The sequence below is a fragment of the Coturnix japonica genome, unplaced genomic scaffold (genome assembly GCF_001577835.2).
Source record: "Coturnix japonica isolate 7356 unplaced genomic scaffold, Coturnix japonica 2.1 chrUnrandom646, whole genome shotgun sequence".
NCBI classification, from domain to species: domain Eukaryota; kingdom Metazoa; phylum Chordata; class Aves; order Galliformes; family Phasianidae; genus Coturnix; species Coturnix japonica.
The window spans coordinates 1-9,204 of NW_015440012.1; the positions used below are offsets into that span (position 1 = coordinate 1).

The 9,204-nt window shown below is 57.4% G+C and overlaps 1 protein-coding gene across 1 annotated transcript in view; it reads left to right on the forward strand.

The window, feature by feature from the left end:
• The first annotated feature begins 2,765 nt into the window (after positions 1–2,765).
• Positions 2,766–9,204, forward strand: part of CLASRP (CLK4 associating serine/arginine rich protein) — a 7,361-nt gene continuing 922 nt past the window's right edge. The window contains exons 1-11 of the mRNA XM_015851023.2: positions 2,766–2,930; positions 4,203–4,304; positions 4,568–4,647; positions 5,267–5,351; positions 5,947–6,092; positions 6,184–6,280; positions 6,381–6,459; positions 6,566–6,639; positions 6,981–7,022; positions 7,136–7,354; positions 8,086–8,337. Of these exons, the coding sequence (XP_015706509.1) occupies positions 2,782–2,930; positions 4,203–4,304; positions 4,568–4,647; positions 5,267–5,351; positions 5,947–6,092; positions 6,184–6,280; positions 6,381–6,459; positions 6,566–6,639; positions 6,981–7,022; positions 7,136–7,354; positions 8,086–8,337 (1,325 nt within the window). The 5' untranslated portion in view covers positions 2,766–2,781. The remainder of the gene's footprint in view (positions 2,931–4,202; positions 4,305–4,567; positions 4,648–5,266; positions 5,352–5,946; positions 6,093–6,183; positions 6,281–6,380; positions 6,460–6,565; positions 6,640–6,980; positions 7,023–7,135; positions 7,355–8,085; positions 8,338–9,204) is intronic.

Here is a 9,204-nt window from a genome sequence, read left to right on the forward strand (position 1 = left end):
GACCTCTCTCCCCCCCAACCGGGACCCCCATTCTTCTCCATCCCCAACCCAGGACCCATCTTCTCCATCCCCCAACCAGGACCCCATCTTCACCCCAACCTGGACCCCCATCTTCACCCCCAACCTGGACCCCAATCTTCACCCCCAACCTGGACCCCATCTTCTCCCCCCCAACCACAACCCCATCTTCTCCCCCCCCCCCCCAACCCAGGACCCCCATCTTCTCCATCCCCCAAACCAGGACCCCATTCTCACTCCCAACCCGTTGGACCCCATCTTCTTTCCCCCAACCACGCCCCCCATCTTTCTCCCCCCAACCCATGACCCCCATCTTCTCCCCCCCAACCCATGACCCCCATCTTCTCATCCCCCAAAACCAGGGCCCCATCTTCTCCCTCCCCCAAACCAGGACCCCCATCTTCTCCATCCCCCAAACCGGACCCCCATCTTCTCATTCCCCAACCCGGGACCCCCATCTTCTCCCCCCCAAACCCAGGCCCCCCATTTTCTCCCCCCCAGCCAGACCCCATCTTCTCCCCCCCAACCCATGACCCCCATCTTCTCCCCCCCCACCCAGGCCCCCATCTTCTCCCCCCCAGCCCAGGACCCCCATCTTCTCCACCCCCCCAACCCATGACCCCCATCTTTTCTACCCCCCAACCCAGTGACCCCATTCTTCTCCCCCCCCAAACCAGGACCCCATCTTTACCCCCAACCTCGGACTCCCATCTTCTCCCCCCCAACCGGGACCCCCATCTTCTCCACCCCAACGCAGGACCCCCCTCTTCTCCAACCCCCAGCCAGGACCTCATCTTCTCCCCCCCAACCCAGGACCCCCATCTTCTCCATCCCCCAAACCAGGACCCCCATCTTCACCCCCAACCTGGGACCCCCATCTTCTCCCCCCCCAACCAAGGACCCTCATCTTTTCTACCCCCCAGCCCAGGCCCCCCATCTTCTCCATCCCCAACCCAGGCTGCCCCATTCCCCAAGAGCCAAAGCTGCCCATAACTTCCCCACTTCTCCCCCCTATCGTGACCCAAACCCCCCCATTGTGACCCCTATCCCACCCCACAGCCTTGGCAGCACAATGTGGCACGAGGCGAGGAAACACGAGCGCAAACTGCGTGGGATGATGGTGGACTATAAGAAAAGGGCTGAGAGGCGTCGGAGTATTATGAGGAAGTTGTGAGTGGGGGGTGGAGACACTGCTGGGGGGGGTCGTGGGGAGAGATTGGGGTTGGGGGGGGAATGGGGGGAGAAGAAGGGGAAAGGTGGAGGAGTTGGGGGGAAATGGAAGGGGTGGGTGGGAGAAAGGAGGAGGAAAGGGGGGAAAATGGAGGAGGAATGGAGAGAGGAGAGAGGGTAGAAGAGGAGAGAAAGGGGGAGGAATGGAGGAAGGGAGGAGGAAGGGGAGATGGGGGAGGAAGGAGAGAGAATGGGGAGGAAGGAGGAGGAATGGGAGAGGAGGAGGAAAGGGGGGGATGGAGGAGGAAAGGGGGGGATGGAGGAGGAAAGGGGGAAATGAGGGGAAAGGGGGAAAAATGGAGAGGAAAGGGGGGAAAAGAAGGAGAATGGGGAGGAGGAGAGGGTAGAAGGGGAGGAGGAAAGGGGAGAAGGGAGGGGGAATGAGGAAAGGGGAGAAGGGAGGAGAATGGGGGGGTAAGAGGAGGAAAGAGGGAGGAAGGGAAGGGGAATGGGGGAGGAGGAAGGGGGAGAAAAGAGGGGAGGAAAGGGGGGAAAAGAGGGGAGGAAAGGGGGGAAAAGAGGGGAGGAAAGGGGTTAGAAGGGAGAGGAAAGAGGAGGAATGGGAGAAGGGAGAGAAATGGGGGAGGAAGGAAGAGGGATGGGGGGAATGGAGAGGAAAGGGGAAGGAAAGGGGAGGAAGGGAGGAGGAAATGGGAGAGGAAGGGAATAATGGAAGCGGAGGAGAGAAAGGGTAGAAGGGGAGAGGAAGGGGGAGAAATGAAGGGAAAGGGGAGAAATGGAGGAGAAAGGGAGGAGGAAAGGGGAAAAAGGGGAGGAATGGGGAGGAAAGAGAGGAATTGGGGGGAATGGAGGAGGAAAGGGGGAGAGAGGAGGAGGAAATGGGGAAGAAGGGAGGAGGAAGGGGAGAATGTGAAGGGAAAGGGGGAGAAAGGAGGAGGAAATGGGGGAAAAGGGGGAGGAAAGGAGGAGGAAAAGGGGGAGAAAGGAGGGGAAGGGGAGAAAGAGGAGGAATGAGAGGCAGGAAGGGGTAGAAAAATGAGGAAGAAAGGGGGGAAATGGGAGGAGAATGGGTGGGAAAATGGCTGGAAAATGGGGAAATGGGAAGGAAAAGTGGGGCAGAATGGGAGAGGAAGATGAAAAGGGGGAAAATGGATAAAAGGGTGAGAATGGAGATAAAAGGAGAGGAAAATGGGGTGGGATGAGGATCAATGGGGGAAAATGAAGGAAGAATGGGGAGAAGAGGTAGGAGAAATGAGAGAAGGTGCAGGGAAAAATGGGGGGAAAGTGGGGGAAAAATGAGGAGAAAATGGGCCAAAATGGGGGGAATTGTGGGCAGAAATGGGGAGGAAAAGGTGGGGAGATGTGGGGGGGATTGAGGAAGAAGTGGAGGAAAAGTGGGGAGAAAAGGGAAAATATGGAGAAGAAATGGATTTGAAAGCGAAGAAAAGGGGAATGGGGGGTTAAAAGGGAAAGGGGGGAAGAGAGAAGATATGGAGGAGAAGAGGAAATGAGGTCTAAATAAAAAAGGAGGAAAATGGGGTGTGTGGGGGGGGGATGGGTGGCGTTGGTGTCATGTTGGGTATAAAAACCCAAGAAATGCCTTTTTTTGGGTATTTTTGTCAGAAAAAGGACCCGGCGCAGTTCCTGCAGGTGCACGGCAGGGCCTGCAAGGTGCATCTGGACTCGGCCGTGGCGCTGGCAGCTGAGAGCCCCGTTAACATGTGGGTATGGGGGACAGAATGGGGACAGCATGGGGGTGTTGTGGGGGGCGTCCATAATGGGGCCATGGGGACCCTGTGGGGACATCCATAATGGGGCCATGGGGACACTGTGGGGACATCCATGGGGTATCATTGGGGACATCCATAATGGGGCCATGGGGACACTGTGGGGCCGTTGTGGGTATCACATGGGGACATCCATAAGAGCATCACGAGGGATGTTGGGGGTGTTATGGGGGACATTGTTGGGGTGTTATGGGGACGGCATTGGGGTGTTGTTGGGGATGTAATGGGGGACATCCATAATGGGGCCATAGGGACGCTGTGAGGACATCCATGGGGACAGCATTGGGGTCATCCATAAGAACATCACGAGGGATGTTGTAGGGATGTTGTAGGGGTGTTGTGGTGTTATGGGGACAGCATTGGGGTGTTGTTGGGGTCATCATGGGGGACATTCATAATGGGGCCGTGGGGACACTGTGGGGGCATCTATAAGAACATCACAAGGGATGTTGTGGGAATGTCGTAGGAGACATCATGGGGGTGTTATGGGGACAGCATTGGGGTGTTGTTGGGGATGCCATGAGGGACATCCATAATGGGACCATGGGGACCCTGTGGAGACATCCATGGAGACACCATTGGGGTCATCCATAAGGACATCTTGAGGGATGTTGTGGGAACAGTGTTATGGGGGATGTTGTGGGGGTGTTATGGGAACGTCATTGGGGTGTTGTTGATGACATCAATGGGGGATGTCACAGGGCCATTCATGGACATGCTGTGGATGTGTGACATTGTGGGGTCATTATGGGTACAGTGTAGGGGCATACATAAGAATATAGTTGGGGATGGAATGGGTCAGCTGTAGGGATGTTATGGGGTCAGTGTGGGGACATGCATGGGGACATTGTTGGGATATTGCTGGGGACATTGTTGGGACATCCATGGGGATGTGATGTGGGCACCTATGGGGACATCATGGGGATGTCATTGGGGACATCGTTGGGATGTCATTGGGGACACCATGGGGGCGTTTGTAAGGGTTTCATTGGGGTCATTATGGGGTCATCGTTAAAGACACCGAATGGGGACATCAGTGGGACATCATTGGGCCGAGTCCTTGGGATTTGGGTGTTCTTTGGGTACATCTTTCTCCCCCTTTGGTATCTGGGGACCCCGTGGGGTCATTTGGGGTGAATCTTTGGGATTTGGGGTCCCTCAAAGTTTGGGGTCAGCCACTGATGACCCGTCCATGTGTCCATACAGGATGCCATGGCAGGGGGACACCAACAACATGATCGACCGCTTTGACGTGAGGGCGCACCTGGATTACATCCCCATGTACACCCCCCCGCTGCTCAACCCCGTGTAAGGATTTGGGCTTTTTGGGGAGTATTTTGGGGTCGTTTGGTTGTTATTTTTAAGAAGGGGGGGGTTCACAGCTCCTCAGTGCACTGAGATCCCAGGAGGTCCCTGAACCCCAATGGTGGGTCTGGAATGAGATCGTTCCCTTCCTGAGTTTGATTGGGAATCAAAGTGTGATATGGAGGGGTGAGGGGGGGGCTGAAATCCTTTTAGTGTCCCTTGTTGATCCCCCTCGGTTCCTAACCCTAAAATCTGCCCCGTTCCAGTTCCCCCGAGCAGGAATCTGATGAGAGGAAATGCAACTACGAGCGCTACCGTGGGCTGGTGCAGAACGACTTTGCGGGCAGTGAGTGCCCCCAGTCCAAAACCCATCCTCCTTACACACCCCCCCCTGCCCCTTTTGTGCCCCTCGGCCCCAAAACGTCCCCCCCCCCAACCTCAAAAACCATCCTTCTTCTATCCCCTGACCCCAAAACTGCCCCTTTTCTGCCTCCCTGCCTCAAGAATTGTCTTGTCAGCCCCCCCCCTCCCCCACCAAATCTGCCCATCTCAAGGTCCTCCAACAACATAAACTCCCCTTTTGAAGCCCCCCCCACCCCCCAAAACCACCTTTTTACCTGTCCCCCCATCCCAAACTTCTCCTTTCATCCCCAAATCATTGCCCTCCTCACCCTCCAATCCCACAAATCTCCCTTTCTGCTCCCCCCTACCCCCCAGCTGCTCCCTCCACCCCAAAAATGGTCCTCTTGCCCCCATCCCTCATGCCCCCACCCCAGAATTATCCCCCCCTTTACCCCCAAAACCATCCTCCTCACCCTCTCACTCCCTAAACCATCCCAGTTTACAACCCCTTCTGTTCTCCCCCAAAACCCCTTTCCAACACTCCTTACCACCCCCCACCCCCCAAATGACCCTTACCCACAAATCTACCCCTCTGCCCCCTCCGCCCCCCCAACCTGCTGCAGTCTCGGAGGAGCAGTGCCTCTACCAGATCTACATTGATGAGCTCTACGGAGGGCTGCAGAAACCCAACGAGGATGAGAAAAAGAAGTGAGCGCCAGGAAGATGGAGGGAGGGATGGGGGGGGGTTCAACTGGGGAAATTTAAACTGGGTTGGGTGGACTGGGACAATGGTTGGGTTGGGTTGAATGGGGTGATTGGGTTGGGTCAACTGAGATGGTTGGTTTGGGTCTCTTGGGATGGTTGGGTTGGGTCTACTGGGATGAGTGTTGGGTTGGGTGGACTGGGATGGTTGTGTGGGGTCAATTGGGATGATTGTTATGGGTCTACTGGGATGATGATTGAACTGGCTTGACTGGGACAGCAATTGGGCAGATTGGGATGGCAGTTGGATTGGGTGGGGTCAACTGGGATGACTGGGTGGTTTTAGCTGGGAAGACAGTTGGGTTGAGGCAGCAGGGAAGATTGTGCTGGGTCAACTGGGATGGTTGGGCTGGGTCTACTGGGATGGTTGGGCTGGGTAAACTGGGATGGTTTTGTTGGGTCTGCGGGGATGGTTTGGCTGGGTCTGCTGGGATGAGTGTTGAGTTGGGTCAACTGGGATGGTATTGTTGGGTCTACTGGGATGAGTGTTGGGCTGGGTGGACTGGGAAGATTGGGTTGTATGGATTGACGCTGTTTGTAGGTTGGCAGAGAAGAAGGCGTCCATTGGGTACACGTACGAGGACAGCACCGTGGCTGAGCTGGAGAACGCAGCAGAGAAACGCGGCGATGAGGAAGACTCCGAGGAAGACAGCAACACGGATGAAGATGAGGTGATCCCTGATATCGGTATGAGGAGGGGGTCCAGTTACCTGTGTGTGTATGTGTGACGCCAGTTATTGGGGTGGGGGCTGAACTCTCTGCTCTCCCTCCTGCACAGACGTGGAGGTGGATGTGGATGAGCTGAACCAGGAGCAGGTGGCCGACCTCAACAAGCAGGCGACCACCTACGGCATGGCTGAGGGGGATTTCGTCCGGTAGGCCCACCCCCCTTCCCATAATAAATGTGGGGTTTTGGAGGTAGAGAGGGGGAGAGGGGGTTGGGGCGACTGTCTGAGGGTCTCAATTTTGGGGTAGGATGCTGAGAAAGGACAAAGAGGAGGCAGAAGCGATCAAAAATGCCAAAGCTTTAGAGGAGGAGAAGGCCATGTACTCGGTGAGGAGCTCTGCCCCATCACCCCCCTCCCCACACTGAGCTTTGGGGTTCTGGGGGATCCCAAAGGCTCTGGGATGGGGTCCCATGAGCTGTGGGGTGCTCGCAGGGCCGCCGCTCACGTCGACAGAGGAGGGAATTCAGAGAGAAACGCCTCAAAGGGAGAAAAATCAGCCCCCCGAGGTGAGCGCTGTGCTCTGCTCCCCACAGCCCCATTTCACCCCTTTCTTTTCACACTTCCTTCTCCCCTTCCCCCTCATTTCCTCCCCTTCCACCCCCCCCATTTCCTTTCCTTTCCCCCCCCCGTTTCTTCACCTTCCCCCCACTTTTTCCCTTCCCCCTCCCACTTCCTCCCCTCCCCCCCCATTTCCTCCCCTTCCCCCCCCCCCATTTCCTTTCCTTTCCCCCCCCCGTTTCTTCACCTTCCCCCCACTTTTTCCCTTCCCCCTCCCACTTCCTCCCCTCCCCCCCCATTTCCTCCCCTTCCTCTCTTCCCTTTCCTATAACCCCCATTTCTCCCACAGCTACGCGCGCAGGGACAGCCCTACATACGACCCATACAAACGGTGAGCCCCCCCAGCACCCCCTACCCCATTTCCCCACCCCCCAATCAAGTTGAGGGGGGATCCCACCTCTCCTCATTCCCACCACCCCAACCCATTCCTCCTTCCCTCCTCAGCTCCCCCTCAGAATCCACCTCGGAATCGTGCTCCCGTTCCCGTTCCCCATCCCCCGGCCACGAGGAGAAGATCACCTTCATCACCAGCTTTGGGGGCAGCGATGAGGAGGCCGCCTCTGCTCAATCAGCTGCTGGCATTGCTGGGAAGGCCGGCGCTCCGGGCAAAGCACGTGTGGGGCAGCAGGGCAGCGCCAGCGCAGGTCATAGCGCCTCGTCCCGGTCGGTAACGCTATGGGGTCGAGGATTGAGGGAGGGAATTTGGGGTCACGGCGTTGGTGGTTGAGTGGAGGGGGTTGGGGTTGGGGTTGGGTCTTGAGTGGAGGGTGCTTGGGGCTGTGGCGTTGGGTCTTGGTTGGGGGGTCTTTGGGGTTGGCTCTTGAGTGGAAGGGATTTGGGGTTGGCTATTGAGTTGAGGGTCTTTGGGGTTGGCTCTTGAGTAGAGAGTCTTTGGGGCCACAGAATTGGGTCTTGACTTGAGGGGTCTGTGGGACTGTGGCAATGGATCTGAGTGGAGGATCTTTGGGGTTGGGTCTCGAGGGTCTTTGTGATTACGTCTTGAGTAGAGGGTCTTGAATGGAGGGCTTTTAGAGCCAGGGTGTTGGGTCTTGAGGGTCTCTGGGGCCACAGCATTGGGTTTGTTTTGGGGGGGGGTTCTTCAGGGCCATGCTACTGGGTCTGGAGGGTCTTTGAGATTGGGTCTTTTGGTCTGTAGCATTGGGTCATGATTGGGATGGTTTGGGGGCTGTGGCATTGGGTCTTGATTAGAGGGTCTTTGGGAACGTGGCACTGGGGGGTCTTTGGTTGGGGCCGGGTTTTCACTGAGTTTCTTTAGGTTGAGGTCTTTGAGTTGGAGCCATCCCATTGGATCTGGAGGGTCTTTGGGGCCACATCATCTCCTGAGGGTCTTTGTGGCCGCCTCGTTGTGTTGTGACCCCACATCCCCCTTCCAGGCGCCGCTCTTCGTCCTCCTCCTCCTCGCCATCCTCCTCCTCGTCCTCCAGCTCCCGCTCCAGCTCCCGCTCGCACCGCGCTGGCCCCTATTACCGCTGCGGCCGTTACCGCCGCTCCCGCAGCCGCCGCTATTCCCGCTCGCGCTCCCGCAGCCGTCGTTATTCCGGAGGGGGGTCCCGCGACAGCCGGCGCCGATCCCGCTCCTATTCACCGGACAGGGGGCATCGCTACGGCTCACGGCGGCGTTCACGGTGCGTCCTGCCATCCCGCGATGGGTGTGGGGTGGGAATGGGGGTGGGTTGGATGGGAAGACCCGGCTTTGGGATGAGAACCTGGTTGGTCAACTGGGAAGACCCCGTGTTGGGCAATGATCCCAACTGGGAGGATCCCATGTTGGGTTGTGATCCTGGTTGGTCAACTGGAAGGACCCCACACTGGGCTGAGACCCCAGATGGTCAACTGGGAAGAGCCCATGTTGGGATGTGACCCCAAATGGTCAACTGGGAAGAGCCCACACTGGGCCAAGACCCCAGTTGGTCAACTGGGAGGACCCCACATTGGGCTGAGACCCCAACTGATCAACTGGGAAGAGCCCATGTTGGGATGTGACCCCAAATGGTCAACTGGGAAGACCCCGTGTTGGGCTGAGACCCCAACTAGTCAACTGGGAAGACCCCGTACTGGGCCAAGACCCCAGATGGTCAACTGGGAAGACCCTGTGTTGGGCCATAACCCCAGCTGGTCAATTGGGACGACCCCATGTTGGGCCATCACCCTAGCTGGTCAACTGGGAAGACCCCATGTTGGGCTGTGACCTCAACTGGTCAACTGGAAAGACCCCACACTGGGCCAGGACCCCAGTTGGTCAACTGGGAGGACCCCACACTGGGCTGAGACCCCAACTGGTCAACTTGGGAAGAGCCCATGTTGGGCTGAGACCCCAACTGGTCAACTGGGAAGAGCCCATGTTGGGATGTGACCCCAACTGGTCAATTGGGAAGACCCCAGGTTGGGTCCAGGCCTCAGTTGGTCAACTGGGAGGACCCCACATTGGGCTGAGACCCCAACTGGTCAACTGGGAAGAGCCCATGTTGGGCCATGATCCCAGTTGGTCAATG